This window comes from Sarcophilus harrisii, chromosome 4 (assembly GCF_902635505.1).
Source record: "Sarcophilus harrisii chromosome 4, mSarHar1.11, whole genome shotgun sequence".
NCBI classification, from domain to species: domain Eukaryota; kingdom Metazoa; phylum Chordata; class Mammalia; order Dasyuromorphia; family Dasyuridae; genus Sarcophilus; species Sarcophilus harrisii.
Window position 1 is genome coordinate 54,285,374 of NC_045429.1, and position 19,759 is coordinate 54,305,132.

The 19,759-nt window shown below is 33.7% G+C and overlaps 1 protein-coding gene across 1 annotated transcript; it reads left to right on the forward strand.

Annotated features, from left to right (window-relative positions):
- The first annotated feature begins 838 nt into the window (after nt 1-838).
- LOC100933054 (dimethylaniline monooxygenase [N-oxide-forming] 5-like) lies at nt 839-15,560 on the forward strand. The gene is given in 5 exon segments (XM_012547622.1): nt 839-973; nt 9,263-9,451; nt 10,020-10,176; nt 12,585-12,657; nt 15,209-15,560. Coding segments are annotated over 5 exon segments (906 nt in total).
- Nucleotides 15,561-19,759: the final 4,199 nt, after the last annotated feature.

The window sequence follows — 19,759 nt, forward strand, 5'->3', positions numbered from 1 at the left end:
TATAAGTACAATGGGGCTCTAAGAACTTGTCCTTTGGGTAAGAATCAAAAAATCATGATTAAAAATAAAGCAGTCTATTTGTTTAATCAAGATTTTGTTGACTAAAATTAAAAGTAAAATAATAAAGCCTATGTTGTCATTTAGAACAGTTGTAATCAAATAAATTAGGTGATTATTATAGTCCTGACCATGTTCATAACACCAACAGACTTATTTATCAGTACAAATATTTCATATGTGAAGAGAAAAGGTAGGGGTCAGAGTCAGAGTATAATTTTTATCCTGGAAATAACAAAGAACTATAGAAAAATTGTTAAGTACTCTGATAATTTTAGATATTTTTGTTGTTGCCTATCCTTTATTTGGAAATTCTCAGTAGTATTGTTTTTAGCATGCTGTGTCAGGAGCTGAGTTTCTTGGGATTCTTTGTTGTTGTTGTTGTTGTTGTTGTCCTTTTTTGTCAAAGAAGTTCTCAAAGAGGACCAAATGACATCACTGGGTTAGAGACAAATGACAGCATATCGAACTGTGGCTGAGCAGACCAATATGAGCTCGAAATGCTCTGCCACAGGTTGGACACAAATAGTCCTTATGAACATTTGGCATGGATTCTAAAAGAACTGACAAGTGGTCTTTGATATTACCAAGTGGTTCTAAGGATAGTCTAAAAGTAGAGAGTGCATGAGTTTCAGCTGAATCTAGCAATAGCATAAACAGCCTGCTCATTTTAATGAAATTTTGAAATACAGGATAAATAACATAGTGATAAAATGTAAATTTACTTCTAAAAGAATAGAACTAAAAGACCTTTTTGATTGTATTTCTGATACAGAAGGTCATGCCAGTGAAAAGAGTTGCAGTGATTGGAGCTGGGGTCAGTGATATAAGTGCCATTAAGTGCTGTTTAGAAGAAGGACTAGAACCTACCTGCTTTGAAGGAAGCAATGACATTGGAGGACTCTGGAGATACCAGGTAAATTTCAACTTTTTGCTAAAGTCTGACATCTATCTGTATGTGAGGGTTTTATTTTTTACCTTCCATTATCAGAGAAGCAAATTGACTAAAAATCTACCAATAAGCAAGTATATATTAGGCACGTCCTATGTGCCAAGCATTGTTTTAAGCTCTGAGTTTACAAAGGAAAAAAAAATAATAATTCTTGCCCCTAAAGAATAGTGAAATACATGAAATAGTTTATTTTTATTATGATATCTAACTAAATAAAGAATTCCAAATAGTATCAAGGAAAGATAAAAGGTTTTAAGTGACTAATAAAAAGAAACTGAAGAAAACAATAGCATGGGAAAGACAAGAGGTCTTCAAGAAAATCAAAATTATTAAGAGAATGCTTGCTTCATAGAAAAAAATGAGCATGATAATAGACAAATTGTAGTGATTTAGTGATTTAGACAAGGTAGCAAGAATACATAAAAGAACTACACAAGGAAGATCTTTATGTCACCATTAACCATGACAACAATATGGTTACTTATTTAAAGCTAGACATCCTGGAGAATGAAGTCGTGAACTTTAGGAAGCATTGCTAACTATAAGACTTGTGGAGGTGATGGAATTCCACCCGAGCTATTTAATCCTAAGATATGATGCTGTTAAAAGGCTGCACTCAATATGCCAGCAAATTTGGGAACTCAAAAGTAGCCAGAGGATTTGAACAGATCCTAAAGAAGGACAATTCCAAGGAATGTTTAGATTACCGAACCACAAACAAGATTTTGCTTAATATTTTATAAGATAGACTTCAGCAATAGCTGAAAATTACCAGCAAAGCAGGCTGGTTTTTAAAGAGGTAGAGGAATTAGAGATCAAATTGTCAACATTCACCATATTTTGGAGAAAGCAAGGGAGTTCTAGAAAAATATCTTCTTCTGCTTGATTGACTTCACTAAAGGCTTTGATTGTGCAGATCATAACAAAATGTGGCAAGTCCTCAAAAGATGGGAGTACCAGATCCTCTTACTTGTTCCCTAAACAACCTGTATGTGGGCAAAGAATCAACAATTAGAACTAATCATGGATCAACTGATTGATTTAAGATCAGAAAAGGAGTACATCAATGTTATGGACCAGAACTCTGAACTTAAAACAAAGGATTCTTACAAGGTACTAAGTCAGTGGAATTGATAGAGACAATAGTTATCTAATTTAGCATGGTTCAGTGTGATTGATTTAATCCTACAAGGAGATGTTATGGACCAGAACTTGAAACAAAGTACTAAGTGGAATTGAGGAGACAATGGTTAAATCTAGTTTAGCATTGATTTAATCCTACAACAAATAATGGTTTCTTAGTGATATAATGATTGGTGTATACCCAGTGTGGAACATATAAGAGAAGTTCTCAGGGCCAAAAGGACAAGTGCACAAGAAGCTCTTGGAGGTTGAGACAAATTCATTCCATCATCCACCTTTGTGGTGGCTGGAGGCTGAAGCACAAACCTTGCAGAGTCGGGGAGATTCAGAAGCCAGAGAAGGCAGGCAGGAAATAAGGAGAAAGATAGGCCTCCAGAAAAACTAGCCAAGCCCCAAGTGAAGGAGACAAGCCTTTGAAGGAGAAAAATAAAGGATTTGGACTTTAACCCCTGGCTACTTGATTACTGAACTGAAACGAAGTCTGCTTCTAAAGACCCCAAGAAACTTCAACAGAGAACATTACATTTTAGAGAAGAACATTACATTTTGGCACCCAACAAGGATTTTTACACATCAAGATGCTGTGTTGTGCAAATTTCATCATATGAAATTCCTTGCTGAATGAATTAAAAGCCAGAATTAAGGTTGTTGGAAAAAAGATCAATAATCTCAGTTATGCAAATAATATCACTCTGGTAATAGAAATTGAAGAAGAATTAAGAAGCCTCTTAAGGGTGAAAAAGGAGAATGTAAAAACTATCTTGCAGCTTAACATCAAAAAAAACTAAAATCTTGAAAACTGGTCTCATCATTTCCTGGCAAATAGAAGAAGAAATGGAAGCAGTGTCAAGATTTTATACTCTTGGGCTCAAAGATCATTAAAGATGATAATTGTAGCCAAGAAATTAAAAGACTTTTGCTCCTTGGAATGAAAGCTATGGCAAATCTGAATAGCATGCTAAAAAGCAGAAGCACTGCCTTGCTTTCAAAAGTCCATATTGTCAAAACTATGATTTTTCCAGTAAAAACGTATAGCTGTGAGAGTTGAATTATAAGAAAAGCTAATTGCCACAGAATTGAGACTTTCAAATTGTGATGCTAGAGGCAATTTTGGGGAGTCACCTGTATTTCAAGGCGATCACTAACAAATGTATCCGGTCAAGTCCATTTTCCTATAAATATGTACTCAAAAAGTATGAATTAGTGCTTAAAATTGTAAACTTACAAAGACTGCTTCAAATCATAAAAATATTTCCCTTACAACCATTATGTTAGAAACAACAGAATAATCAATGTTAGATGGACTTGTGAAGACAGGTACACTATTATATTGTTGATGGATATATTAATTGTTCTAACTATTTTGAAAAACAATTTGGAATTATGCTAAAAATAAGCTCCCCAAACTCCTATATCTTTTGTCTCAGAGATCCATTTGCTAGAGCCAACAGCAGAAAAGAAGGCTTCACATACACCAAAATATCTTTAGCAATGCTTTTTGGAGTAGCAAAGAACTGAAAACAAAGTAGACACCTATTTGGGGAATGACTAAACAAACTATGGTACATGAAAATACTGAAATTTCATCATGTCATAGGAAACAATGAATACTAAAATATAAAGTGTGGAATGACACAAATTAATGCAATGTAAAGTGAACAGAATTCAGAAAAGTCTCCAAATTCTATGTAATGAAAGCAACAATGTGAAGAGAAATAAGAGTTGAATATTGTGTTGTTATAATGAACACACTTGGTTATGAAAAAAGAAAATTTATCTTCCGTTTTTTGCAAAGGTGGAAGGGGGAGGATTTTGGTTGTGGAATATTTATTATACTATGCCGTTAATGAATTGGTAAGTTTTACTTAGTTGATTTTTTAAAATCTTTTTTCTTTTTCATCCTTTGTTATTAAAAAAAATAACTCTGGGAAGGTAATGTAGTAAGACTATTTTGTAAGTAAAGATTATTTATAAATCACTTAGCATGTTGCCTGAATAGGAGAAACTATATAAAAGCTAGCTATTGTTATTATTATGTTACATATCAATGAAATAAAGAAACACATATGTAACCATGAATAAAAGTTCCGAAACCTACAATAAATACTATTTAGTCAAGTAAATTTTTATCAAAAATTTAAGATACTTTGCAAAAAAAAAATTGGTTATAGTACTTAATCAGAGGCAGTAGGGGGCAGGATACAATTACTATCTTGACTTCAGAATATAAAATTCAGAAAGTGCTGATAACTAACAATCAGTTCTTCTAAAGCACAGAAACCATAGAACCTGGCACCCACTTATCAAGAAAAGATAATCAAAATAGAAAACTATTAACTGGCAAAATGGAGCAGCTCCTCATCTAACCTATCCTGTCCCTCCTTGCCCTTCCTTATACCCCATACTTTGAAATGAGTATGTTCTTCATGGCACTAAACCCAAGCAGAGTATGTAGTATTTTCCTACATAAAAAAAAAATTCCAAGTTCTAGATCTGAAGGATCTAGGGATCCTTCAGGAGATCCCAACTAGGGAAAAATAAAAGAAAATTAGTTTAGGGGGGAAATGTTGAACTGCATATAATTACTAACAATAATTAGACTAGCTATTCTAGTGTTTTTAATAGGAATGGATGCTGTATTTTGTCAAAAGCTTTTTCTGCAACTTTTGAGACTATCACATGATTTCTGTTGGTTTTGTTATTGATATGGTCAATTATGGTAATAGTTTTCCTGATATTGAACCAGCTCTGTATTCCTGCTATAAATCCTACTTGGTCACAGTAGATTATCTTATTGATAAGTTGCTGTAATTTCTTTATTAATGTCTTATTTAAAATTTTTGCATCAATTTTGATTAGGAAGATTGGTCTATAATTTTCCTTCTCTGTTTTGGCCCTTCCTGGTTTAGGTATCAACACTATATTTGTATAATAGAAAGAATTTGGCAGTACTCCTTCTTTACCTATCTTTCCAAATAATTTACAAAGTATTGGAATTACTCGTTTCTTAAATGTTTGGTGGAATTCATTTGTGAATCCATCTAGTCCTGGAGATTTTTTTCATTGGGAGTTCATTAGTGACTTGTTCAATTTCTTTTTCTAAATCATTTACTTTAAATATTTTAGAAAGTATTATTACTTAAATACTATTTAAGTATTTTATTTCCTCTTCTGCTATCCTATGAAATTTATATTTTTGTAAATATTCAACCATTTCATTAGATTGTCAGATATGCTGCCATAAAGTTGAGTAAAATAACTCCTAATTATTGCCTTAATTTCTTTTTCCTTGATGGTAAGTTTACCCTTTTCATTTTTGATGCTGGTAATTTCTTTTTTTTTCTTTTCTTTTTCTGATCAAATTAAGCAAAGATTTATCTATTTTCTTAGTTTTTTTTTTCATAAAACCAACTCTTACTTTTATTTATTAGTTTAATACTTTTATTAATCTCTTCTTTGAGTTTCAAATTTTCTAATTTGGTATTTAATTGAGGATTTTTAATTTGTTCTTTTTTCTAGCTTTTTTTTGTTGCATACCATTGATCTCCTCTTCCTCTGTTTTATTTATGTAGAGCTACCTGTTTAGAGAGATAAAATTTCCCCAAGAACCACTTTAACTACAAACCACAGGTTTTGCTGTGTTGTCTCATTATTGTCATTTTCTTAAATGAAATTATGAATTGTTTCTGTGATTTGTTTTTTGACCCATTCATTCTTTACAATTAGATTATTTAATTTCTAGTTGATTTTTAGTCTACCTTTCCCTGGCTCTATTGAATATAATTTTTATTGCATTATTGCATTGTGATCTGAAAAGGAAGCATTTACTATTTCTGACTTCTTGCATTTGATGGTGAGCCTTTTATGTTCTAATACATGGTAAATTTTTGGGTAGGTGCCATGTACTGTCAAGAAAAAAAAAATGTATTCCTTTCTGTCCCTATTCAATTTTCTCTAGGAATCTATCATATCTATGTTTTCTAGGACCCCATTAATCTTCCTAGTTTCTTTCTTGTTTATTTTGTGGGGGGTTTTTTGTCTGATTCTGAGAGGGGAAGGTTGAGGTTCCCCATTAGAATAGTTTTGCTGTCTATTTCTTCCTGTAACAGGCTTAAATTTTTCTCTAGAAATTTGCCTGTTCTACTACGTGGTGCATACATATTTAATATGTTACTGCTTCATTTTTTTTGTACTTTTTATCAAGATGCACTTTCCCTCATTATCTCTTTTAATAAGATCAATTTTTACTTTTTTTTTATCTGAGATCAGAATTGCTACCCCTGCTTTTTTTTTTTTTTTTACTTCAGCTGAAGCATAATAAATTTTGTTCCAGCATTTTACTTTTATTCTGTATGTGTCTCTCTGTGTTAAATGTATTGTTTACAAGAGTAAAAATGTATTGTAGGATTCTGTTTTTAATATACTCTCCTATTTGCTACCGTTTTATGGGAGAGTTCATTCCATTCACATTAACAGTTATGATTATCGGCTCTGTATTTCCCTCCATTCTGTTTTATCCCCTGTATAAACTCTTCTCTCTTTTCACCTTGTCCTCAGTCCCGTATTTTTTTTTACCCACCCCACCTACTACCTTATATCCTATTATCCCTCCCCTTTCTCTTACTAGTGATTTTTCAACCCAATTCTACCCATTACCTTATCTTCTATCAACCCTTTCCCTCTTCTCTTACCTTTTTCTCTAGTGTTTCTGTCCCAGTATGCCGCCCTTTTCCTCTTTTTTTCCAGTACAGACCTTTTCCCACCCCTTAATATCTTTTTCTTTGATGTCATCACATCAGAGTCCATTCACAACCACATTCTCAGTCCATGTGATGCTCCCCTTTGTCTGCCCCAGTGACAGATACAGCTCTCAAGAGTTATAGATATTGTTTTCCCATCTAGGGATGTAAACAATTTAACCTTTAAATATATATATATATATATACATACATATATGTGTATACATGTGTATATATATATATACATATATATATACAATATATACAATATATATATACATACATATATGTGTATACATGTGTGTGTGTGCATATATATATATTTGTCCCCTGTTTACCTTCCTATGGTTTTCTTGAGTCCTGTGTTTATAGATTAAATTTTCTTTTTAGTTATGGTTTTTTCAGCAGAAATGTTTGAAAGTCACTTACTTAATCAAAGCTTCATATCTTCCCTGAAAGATGATGTTGAATCTTGCTGGATAATTAATTCTTGATTGTAATTAACCCTAGGTTCTTTGACTTCTGAAATATGGTATTCATGGCTCTACAATCCTTTATTGTAGAAGCTTCCAAATCCTGAATAATCCTGCCTGTTCTTCCTTGATATTTGAATTATTTGTCTGACAGCTAGCAGTAATTTTTCCTTGAGATTATAGTTTTAGAATTTCTGCAGCAATGTTCCTTAGAGTTTCCTTGTGAGATCTTTTTTTCCAGAGGTAAGCAATTGATTCTTTCAAGGACTATTTCCTCTTCTGTTGGGACAGTTTTCCTTAATGATCTCTTAAAGAATGCTATTCAGGTTCTCTTTTTTTGGTCATGGCCTTCATGTAGGCCAATCATTTTTAAAATTGTCTCTTCTGAATCTATTTTCCAGGTCTGCTGTTTTGCCAATGAAATATTTCACATTTTCTTCCCTTTTTTCATTTTTTTTTAGTTTGATTGATTTTCACAAATTCAGATGAGGACAGAATGTCCACAGAAGAAATCTCAAAGAGTGAGATAAATTAGTCCATATCTGAGTTTGTCACCATCGTAGATTTATTTGGTCAAGGTTCTTTTCTATTTCTTGCTCATTTTCTTTCCTTTTCTTTTGGTATTTCCTCTTTCTTTATCTTTAAGGTGGAGCTGTGCTCCTGGGATAAAGGAGATACTGCCCCAAGCTCCCTATTTAGCTCTGAACCATGGCTTTGAGCTTGTGTTTGTAGGGTGTAGCTTTGCCTTCTCTTTTCAGGAAACAGCCTGATTTCCCAGAGTTTTCCTTCTGAAATGGGACTGGAAGCTGCCTTACTGATTTGCTCCTTGAACCAGAACTGAGGGTCTAATTGCTGATTTGCCATGATTAAGACCCTTTCACCACTTTCCCAGAGTCTATCTGACCTGAACTGAACACCCTTTTCATGTCAATGAGACTGACCTTTCTTGAAGTTTTTTCAGTCTATCTTGAGCTAGAGAGAGGTTTCATTCATGTGGCTTTCAAGGGAAACTGGAAGAGCTAGAACAGCTTCCTAACTTTACTCTGTTTTCTTGGCTTTGCTTCTGGAAGTCTAAACTATCGACTAACTACTCCTTGTACAGAAAATGGAAGAGAGAGTTATAGAGATAATTAAAACAATCATCCATAATCCTTGTAACCAATTTTGTCTCTTCCATTTTTTTCTGAAAATAGCACTGAAAACTCTGCTGAAGTGTTCCTAATATAACCTGTGAATTGTCTACATGCTATATTTTCCACTATCTAGGTAGTGCAATGAATAGAACTTTGATTTTAAATAGGGCATAGGTTAGAAACACCTAAGTTTGAATTCTGGCTCAAACACTTAGAAGATGTGTGATCCTGGGCAAGTCACTTAATCATTTTCTGCTTCAATTTCCTCATGTACAAAAAAATTGTAATAGTACACTCTTCCCACAGTTGTTTTGAGGATCAAATGAAGTGATATTTTTAAAGGGCTTTAGAAATCTTAAAGAATTCTATAAATGTCACTTGTTATTATAATTGACAAAGGAAGCTTAATTATGATGTTACTCCCTCCCACTCTGCCATTGAATGATTTCCATGTTACCCTACCTAGCAGAGCAGGAGGCAAGCCAGTTTCTTGACTTTTAGGTAGGCCTTTGAGCCATTTCAGCAATTACATATGTTTCCCAGCACAGGGAAGAGGAGCTAAAGTTTCAAATTACCTGAATGAATTATCTGTATTATCTATTTTCAATTATTTGTCCTGTGACATTTCTTCCACTAATATAGATAACTATATATGAGAAGGATGACTTTGTCTCCTGCAGGGAAAGTATCAGACCACTGAGCTTCATTTTTTTAAGCCATTTTGGTACTTTCTTTACACTGACAATCCTTTTAATTTTGGGGTAGGAAAAAGCAGAAGCAGGGAGACCCGGTATTTAGAGATCTCTGACCTGCAATACATCTAAGGAGATGACAGCCTTCAGTGATTATCCTTTTCCTGATAATTATCCCAATTACTTGCACAATTCCAAAATGATGGAATACTTACAAATGTACATCAAGCATTTTGAACTTCTGAAGCATATTCGTTTCCTGGTGAGTAAGGAAAGAATGAATACATAATTTACAGCTTGCTCACAGGAGTATAAATAGACTCATAAACACAGAGAATAAGCTCAAATTTTATTAATTTACTCATTTTCCAAATTAACTAATAATGAGACCATGAGCAATCCAGATCATAGAACATAGAGGGAATTTTTCATTAATCTAGAGAAACTTCAGAATTCAAGTGTGAAGAAGTTCCATTTTGAATGAATTCTGCAAGGAAATGTTAGACCAGAATAAAGGTTCTTAACCTGTGTACATAAATCACTTGACTAAAAAATTTTCAAATATTCAAATATTTCAAAATAATTGATATTCTTTCTAATCCTCTGCATCTTATCCTATGACTTAAAAACATCTCAACAAGGGATCTATTGTCTTCACCAAATTGTCCAAGGAATACATGACACAAAACAGATTAAGAATCCCTGAACCTTTATAGATATTATTATCTCAATTAAGAGTTCAGGAAAAGATGGTAGTAATCACATACCAAGGTCTAGAATTCTATAAAAATATGAGTCAAAGTTATCTGTGTTTAATCCTTTGTTCCCAGTCAAAGGTATGCAGTGTAAGGAAGCGCTATGATTTCTCTTCCACTGGCCAGTGGGATGTTGTGGTAGATGCTGATGGGAAGCAGGAATTCTACATCTTTGATGCCATCATGGTTTGCAGTGGCCATTACCCTAATTTGCCACTAAAAGACTTCCCAGGTAAGATACCCATAAGGTTAGAAAGAGACATTACAATTTTTAAAAATATTCTATATGTGTTCTATCACAGATGAAAACAAGAATTGATCAATATTTTGGATTGCCAGTGGTTTGAAGCAGTTGAATAGTAAAACAAAGCCATGGGGAAAAATATTATTTGTATTCTTAACAAATTCAGATTTATTCTAGTACCTGCAAACATATAGTTATGGCTATGCTCACATTAAAATGCATATATACGTATATATACTATGCACTTAAAATATATATAATGTATATGTGTGTATATTTATTTATTTAATATGTAGCAGCCAGATGACTCAGTGAACAGAGCACTCGATCTTGACTCAGGAAGATCTGCATTCAAATCCAATATCAAAAATGACTGGAAAAGTAATTTCATCTCTGTTTGCTTTAATTTGCTGGAAATGGGACTTGCAAACCAGTCCAGTGTGTTTGCCAAAAAAAAAAAAAAAAAAGGACCATATTGGCATACTGAGGTCTGCAGTGAGGGAAGGAACCAGGTGGTTCACTGGAAAGAATGCTAGCCCTAAAGTCAGACAAATCTGAATTAAAATCTTCCCTCAACTACTAAGTGTGTGACTCTGTACAAGTCACTTAAACCTGTTTGCCTCAGTTCCTCAACTATTAAAATGAGTTGGAAAAGGAAATGGCAAGTCGCTCCAGTAGTTTTGTCAGGAAAACTCCAAATAAGATCACAAAGAGTTAGACATGACTGAAAATGACTGGACAATAACAAAAAAATGGTTCTTGGACTTACAAAGATTTAAATACAATTGAATAACCAAACAACAAAACAACAGATATATTATCTAATTTTTATCTTATATAATGTATATATGTATACATACATATATTAACATAATGTAATTGTCTAATCTACATTTTCAAAGATCCCAATGCTACTTTATATGGTGTGTATAAAAACTATTTCAAAAAAACCTCAGAGGGCAACTTATATTCCAAGAGGGACTTATTTACCGAGGACCCCTAAAGGCTCCCCTAAAGAATTACTCAGGTCTTCCTTATTCCAGGTCTAGTGCTCCAGGACTGCATTATAATAGCAATTGTCTTCAAACTCATCTTTTCAAATGTTCTGCTGTCTCTCTATAAAACAATTAAGCCATTTATTAATTAAAACTCTAGGAAGTTTTTTTTTGTTTCCCTAGAGATTCCTTCAAGGTCAGTTCATAATGATTTAAAGAAAATGGCCTCTCAAAACGCAGCAAATAAAATAGTTTATGAAATATCTTCCAGCTCCCAAAGATCTTAGATACTTCATACTTTGAATGGTGTACTGGACAAAGTGCTGACCTTAAAGCTGGGAAGACCTAGAAGGAAACCCCACCTCTGACTCAAACTTAATGTAGTTCTTGACAAGTCCTTTAACTGCTAACTATTTCAGGAAACCCTTTAAGGTTACAAGTTGTAAAAATGGTGAAAATTTTAGTGGATATTTTAATAATGTGGACACTTCACAGAATTCATCATTTGCACTAATTGGTATTTAGCTGTACTTTCAAGTAGTTACCATGATGAAAATATCATCAGTTCTCTTAACACTGATTCTATGCCCATGACTTTATAATCTCTATAAATGCTTTCTAGGCTAACCCTGATAAAATAAATAAGTAAACAAATTAGTTTCCTAGTTAATCTATAGTAGTGAAAAGTGATAGTCAAGTTCAACACACAGTAGAAATCTCTATATATAGTCCAGGAAGATGGCAGGTCTCTATATTATTTGTGTTGAATTGGCAATTGGACAACCACAGGGATCTCTTCAAATGAGTATGGTTTCTTTTAGATAAGCTTCCCATCATTAACAGGAATAATCTGAAGTGATATTTCTCAAAATGTTACTTGTAAATTATCAGTGGAAAGAAATGAAATTTGCCTTCTTACATTAGGATTTTTTTTTTACTTTTTTTAAACATATACATTGTATATTGTTTATTGACATCTGAGACCATGAGATATATTTAATAGCTCTTTTCTTGGATTTTTGTCTCCTGTGAAGATCAAAGTTTCTTATCTCTATTCTTCATATATCATCTTTTTTCTATCAGAATTTACTTGGTAGATCATCAGTATCCTTATTTATTCAATAAAGGGGTTAGAAGACATAATCTCTTAGCTTTTTTCCCCTAATTATTTTTCTTCTATGATCTAAACTACTCTGTGAATGAACTATTGCAACATGATAAGGAAGATAATGTCTTTCTGATAGGGAAATGCTGCCTTTCCTACTTTAGGAGTTCCCACATGGGAACTTTGGCTTAGAGTTGCTTTTAGGTGATAACAATTACCTCCTAAATCTCCTTCTCATTCAAGTATTTTTCCTGTCAATCCTGCTTAGATTCTTTCTCTTTTTGTTCCTTTCCTAGGATTGAACAAATTACCTTCACAGAAAGGTATGATGGCAGACATTAAACGGACCAGAGCCAAGCTAAACAAACAGTAAGAAACTTTATGTTTGATGAAGGACAATTAAAGTTGCTTTCTCTGCTTGTTAGTTCTAAGTTATATTTACTCCTTATGACAACTGCGGTTGGAAATATGTTCAGAGCTCTGCCCTCAGGACAATTCCATTAAAATAGTCCTCTCCTTAAAAGACTTTGTACATTATTTCACCAAAATTATTAAAGTCCAAGTGATTTCTTAGCTTAGATTTACTTGAAGACTGAATCTTTGATAACAGACTTGAGAAGAAGGGAAATACTTAATTCAGGCTAGCAAAAACAGACCTGCAGAAATTTCTAACTCTTTCTAAAAATTACAAATCCATTGAAATGAGTTCTATGAATAAAAAATAAATTAATGAAAAGGCATTTTCAAGTACTTTCTGTGTAAGTACTAGATGCCTTAGTACTAGATAAGTTAGTACTTTGTACTAAATCAAACAGTGAGTAGAGGGGCATCTAGGTGGTACAGTGGATAAAATGCCAAGCCTGAAGTGAAGAAGATCTGACTTCAAATCCAGCCTCAGACACTTACTTGCTATGGGCAAGTCACTTCACCCTGTTTGCCTCAACTTCCTCATCTATAAAAATGAGCTAGAGAAAAAAAAGGCAAAACACTCTTTATAAATCCCAAAACGGGGTCACAAAGAGCCAGTCATGATCGAAATATCTAAACAACTAAAATACTGAGTATGCAAGTAGCAAAAGGAACAGTCCCTGATCTCAAGGAGCTCATAATCTAATTTGGGGCTATGAAATAGGAAAGAAAGTTCAGCTACAGGGCAAGTAGAAAGGCCTGGAAGTTCTAAGGGTGAATTATTAAAGTATATGGCTAGTACTTAGGCCCTTAGGTTACACTGGTAGATCAGCTAATTGTTCTGGGATTCTTAGAAGTCATAGCAACAAGACAAATAATAAGTCCTGGTGGTCTTCCATCTCCCCGGAAGGAAGAGAATTAGTAACATCTGTCTTAGTCAAGTAAAGAAGCTCAATATGTGAAAAATGAGTGACAAGAAAAAAGTCTGACCAAGAAAATAGACCACATGGAATGTCCTGCCTTCTGACTAACCTGAATGAATTCTAAGTGCTGACATGGTGTCAGATAAACAAACTCCCAGCAGTCCTTGATGAGATCTGGGTAATTTAGCCCACTACAAAAGTCAGGAAGAAAGGAAATATTAATGGTATTTGGCCTTTCTGCCTACTAAAAGTGGATTCTGAGAGTCCCATTCATGGCTAACTTCAATATAGCACTTCTTAACCCTGGAGTCAAGATTCTATAGAAAGATACAGAATCTCCAGCTTTGGAAAATCTCCTAATACATTCCCTTATTAGAATGCAAGGTACAATATATTTAGTGTGTTTCAATCTCCTCAATCTATGATTTCATGAATGAAAGAGGGAAAGGATTGAAGCAATATTCCATACATAACAGCTAAGACAAACAAAATGTGTGTGTGTGTATAGTTACATGTAAAACAATTTTTACATGTGTTTTTAAAACTTTTGAGTTCCAGATTCTCTCCCTTCCTCTCTCCCCATCCCACCCAGATTAAGAAGGTACATGTGAAGTTATGTAAAACATCTCCATAAAAGTCAGTGGCAAAAGAAAACAGATCTCCCCCCAAAAAAAGAAAACTTTAGTAAAAATAAAGTTTTAAAAAGTATGTTTTCATCTGGATTAGATTTTTCATCATAAATTCTTCAGAGTAATCTTGCATCATTGTTTTGCTGAGAATAGCAAGGTAAGACAAGCAAAATGATATAGGAGTGAGTGAACTGATCATTCTTCAAAATCTGTTAAACATATCTAAAATGAGAGTAGAATTTGCTTATTAAAGTGCAGAACAAAGGAATGATTCAGAATGATACTAACATGATTTTATTTCCAAGGCATTTTCCATGAACTCTAAAATCCAATAATGGTTCTCTTTGCCGTCCCTTGAACATGACTCCATCTCCAAACTCCATGTATTTTCACCAAATGCTGCATATGCCTGCAATCTTCTCCCTCCTTACATCTACTTTTTTGTTCCCTGACTTCCTTCAAGTCTTTCTGCAAGAATCCATTCCTAATCTTTCTTATAATTATTTCCCTCTGAAAGAATTTCTAATTTATCCATATCTATCTGTACACTCATCTACTTGCCTATCTATCTATATGTCATATCTTATTCGAATATAATTGCTTTCATGCTGTCATCACAACCATCCCCATTAGACTGTGAGTTCCTTGAAGACAGAAACTATTTTTGGCTTTTCTTTTTATCCCCAACACTTAACATAGTGCCTGGCACATAGTAGGCACTTAAATAAATGCTTATTGATTTGACTTGACTAAAGATACCAAAAACACATTTTGCTTAAGGCTTAAGATAATTTTATAACTTCTTAGAGACCCTGACATGGGGGTAAATTTTATTCATTCCCTCAAACTGTAGAGCTCCACTAACCAACCTTTATATATTATTCATGGAAACTATTAGAGAAAGAGGACATAGAGCAAACCTCTGACCTAGGACTTCTTTCCTTTCTCTTTTTGTTTTAGGTTTTTGCAAAGCCCACGTGATACTAGTCGAGTACCATATGTTGAATACATGGATGAAATTGCTTCTGAAATCGGTGTCAAACCAAATGTGTTTTCTCTCTTTCTCAGTGATCCCAAGCTGGCCTTGGAAGTTTTCTTTGGTCCCTGCACCCCATACCAGTACCGCCTGCAGGGACCTGGGAAATGGGCTGGGGCGAGGGCAGCCATCCTCACTGAAAGGGAACGAATTATCAAACCTATGAGGACACGGGTTCTCAACTGTAACCAGCCTCCATCCTCTAAGTTGTCTTGGCTGTTAAAAGTCTGCCTTAGCCTAGCTTTATTTTTCTTTATTTTAGTAATTAGTAAATAGCACTCTCATCATCTTCAACAGGTGACCTGTAACACAGGTCATTAAGCAATAGTTAGGTAACTGCTGTTTTCTATTTAATTTTGACTAAACCATAGCAACTAAGTATCTCACAATGATAACATTTTTCATGCAATTTACAAAGCTCACAAAATAGTTTTCAGTTAAAGTCTATAGCTACTAGTTCAAGGATTTTCCCCCAGTTTCTGGGAAGAGAGGTTTTCTCTCTCTCTCTCTCTCTCTCTCTCTCTCTCTCTCTCTCTCTCTCTCTCTCTCATTTTTTTAATGTCTTGGTTACAAATGCATTTGAGGGGGAGAAGTGTGAATAGGGATTCCAGGCACACTGGAATCTGTCCAAACTTACCTTTTTCATTAACACTCAAATTACCAGTAATTTTCATTGGTCTGTAAGCCACTTTTGTAAAAATTAATCGGAGTCCAGTGAAGATTTAACCTAATAAATAACATAGAAACTCTCAATAGTAATTGAATGATATTACCCAAGAAATTTCCCTTGCATTATAGTATGACCATATTCCTTTAAAAATCATAATCATAATAGATAATTTTTATTTAGTACTTTAAATTTTGCAAAGCATATTAAATATTTTATTTCATTTGATCCTCACAACAATCCTGTGATATAGGTACTATTATTATTCCCATTTTGTAGATGAGGAAAGTAGGATACAAGTAAATGCCTTTCTCTTGTATTTGATTAAGAATCTGAACTCTTCTTTCAGATTCCAGATTCAGCATTCAATCAACTTTGCAATCTAATTACACCTGGATACAAATCCAAGCTATCTTATTTGATTTCTGCATGGCTTTGGACAGGATAATTCACTTTTCTTCACTTCTACAGGCAAAAGATAGATAATTAATTGTCAAATATGATAAAGATACAGTTTTTGTGAAGGTATCTGTTGAAATAGATACTCCCTGAGTTTCCTTGTAACTCAAATTCTCAGATTCTATATAATTATCCCTATTTTACAGATAAGGAAATTAAAATTGAGAGTTCTATGATTTACATAGTCACTCTAATAATCAATGTCAATACCAAGATGAACCAGTGGCTTTTTACATACTTCACTCACAATCTCTTCTAGGTTTAAAGGAACTGTATGATTTACAGTTCTATCTATATCTATATTGCTATATTCTAGGGAGTATCCAATAGGAAAGAAAACAAATCTTAGAATCATAAACTTGGAGTTAGATGCTCCTTTCTTTTACAGATAAACAAACCTAGGCCTCGTGATTTACATATGAGAGAGCCAGTATTTGAATCTATATCCCCATAGGCTAAAAGCAATGCTCTTTCCACCATAATATGCCTTCTCTTGGGTTAACCTATACTCATTTACTGCATTAATTTACTTCATTAAATCAGGATGAAGACCATTCAAAAACACAACAATGACAAAATGACAATCATTATAAGTATACAGTAAATGAAACAAATCACCACGATATAATTCTTAAGTGGAAAAAAAAAAAGACAGAAGCTCACTTTATTGGTCAACTACTTTTGGCGTTTCCTCTCAAAGAATCTTTTGCTCCATTATCCCAAGACTCAGATATCCAGATTTTAGGCATCCAAGACTGCCTGTCTTGTAGAGAAGGATGGAATCTAAAATGTGGCACCACCTAGGATAGTACTGAAAGAAAGGGCTTTTTTGTCAGAGATTAGAAGAGGGGAAGTGTTTATTTCTAGAGGGATTTTTAGTTACAAATTTAGCAAATGACAATAAAATAGGCATTTCTTCATATATGATAGAACATAAAAAGAATATTATAACTGAAATTGTTATTATCTATTGATATAGCTTGCTTTTTATTTTAAAACATCTAATAATTACTTCAACATGAAAGTTTAAAAGCTGTCCTTATCTTTGAGATTTTTTTTTCTGGCTTGCCTTTTATTTTCTTCTGTGAATTAAAAAAAATTTCAGTAACCATGTGTTTCTTTTTTTTTTATTTTGCTATCCTATCTCTTTCTACTCCCCAGTTGAAAAAAAATACAAAGACTATGTCATATATATGAAGTCAAGAAAAACTAATTATTACATTGGCTTATGTAAAAATATGCACTTTATTCTGCATCTAGAGACCATAATTTCTCTGTCAATAAGTGGGGATGCTTCATCAGCAGTCTTCTGGAATCAAAATTGGTCATTGCATTGATAATATGTTTTAAGCAAACTAGTCTAGCTGAAGCTTCAAGGTAACATAAAGGAGAAATAGGAGATAGCATCATCAAGTGGAGCAATTACAAAGGACCCACATGCCTGGACGCCACTTCCACCAAAGGCTAACTAACTGCAATAAACTAGCAAATAAAACCAAGAGTCCAGAAACATCAGTAATCCAGATCATCACTTTTGCATCTAAGCCAATGCCTTCAGTCACCATTTGAGGAAACAACTCCAATGAAGAAAGGGTCAGCCATCACTACTAGTTGCCAATCAATTGCCATTTCCACGATATTCAGGTCAGTCTTCACAATACAACCTTGAAAGAGAGGCAGGAAGGAGTAAACCCAACCATTACTATCACCTACACATCCTATTAGAGATCCTATTAGAAATAGCCTAAAACCCTAAACCCAAGAGCTTTGGGAATCTCAGACCATCAGATTTGTTCTCATTCAAGTCCAGTTACCATTAATAAGTAAAGCTATAACTGTGGAGGAAGAGGTCAGCCTTCCTCACTACCACCAATCACAACTGCTAACCAACTGCCACCAATAGGAAAGAAAGCCCAAGAGCTCCAGGAGTAGCAGCACCTACCAGACAATATACCCTGCTTCCAGCCAAATCCTCCATGCCATTATCCCAAGAAGCAACTATGGTAGAGATGTAGCCTAGCTGCATCTTCAGATGCTGCAGCCATAGCTATTGAAAATCCAGAAAAAAATTTTTTTGCCTTTGAAATCCTTGGCAATGTTAAATGATTCAACATCAGAAAAAAATGTAAATAGGAAATAACATTAAAGCAGACACGGTTTTGCTACCATATCCATATGGGAACTTTAATTCTGACTTATAATTGAAACTTTCTTTCAGAATATAGAGTTCCCAAAGATAAGACATTATCTTCAAGTATTTACTTGTATCTTTAGTACTTAACACAGGGTTTTACACATGGCAAGTGCTTAATACATCTTCTATCATTCGTTCATTGTCTTTCAAGGTCTTTTTTCCTTTATATTATTATTATTTATAAATTTTCTTCCTGGTTTTTTTCCCTTAATCAGTTCATACAAACTTTTCCAAATTTCTCAAGAACCAGGTTTTTGTTTTTTCTTATACTATAATAATATTTTATTATAACCACATACCATAATTTGACAAGTGATTCCCCCAATTGATACACACTCCAATTCTCTGCTAAAACAAGAAAGAGTTGCTATAAATATTTTTGTACATCTAAGTCTTTTACTACTTTCTCTGATCTCTTTGGAGTACAGGCCTAGTAATGGTATTATTGGATCTGAAAGTATATATGATTCAGTGTCTTGTTGGGTATAGTTTCAAAATTGCTTTCCAAAGTGACTGGGCAATTTACAGCTCCATCAATATTACATTAATGTGCGCAATTTCCCCAAACCCTTTCAATAATTATCAATTTTCTTTTTTCTCCATCTTTCCCATCTGATGGATGAGAGGTAGAACCTCACAGTTGCTTTAATTTGCAGATAAGAACAGTATATTTGGGGGGGTACAGAGGATTGTATCATGTTATTTTACTAAAATTAGTCATTTTTATTGAACTACTAGGATTTTACAAAATTGTGGCATTATCTCACCTCCATTAATATATTTAGTCCTACAAGGTATATATAAGGAGACTCTCAGACCAGTTATAGATCTTACCTGACACCTAATACTGCTGAGCCCTCATAAAGGTAGATTTCATGATGGACATACCACTGTCCCATAGCTCAGCATCATCTCTTAATTCAGCTACAAATGGGATATTTCTCTCTAAGTATTTGAGTCATTATTTCTATTAAAATTGTTTTTAGAGATATCTTCTTATACTCCTTGTGCATGCCTTAATGCTTAAATATTCAGTATATTTCACTAGTAATTATAAATTGTATTTATCTTTCTATTAATCTCTCCCAGTTTCTTTTAGTGTTATATAGGATGGTGGCTATTGGGGGGAGGTGAAGAAAGGAGGCATTCTATTTT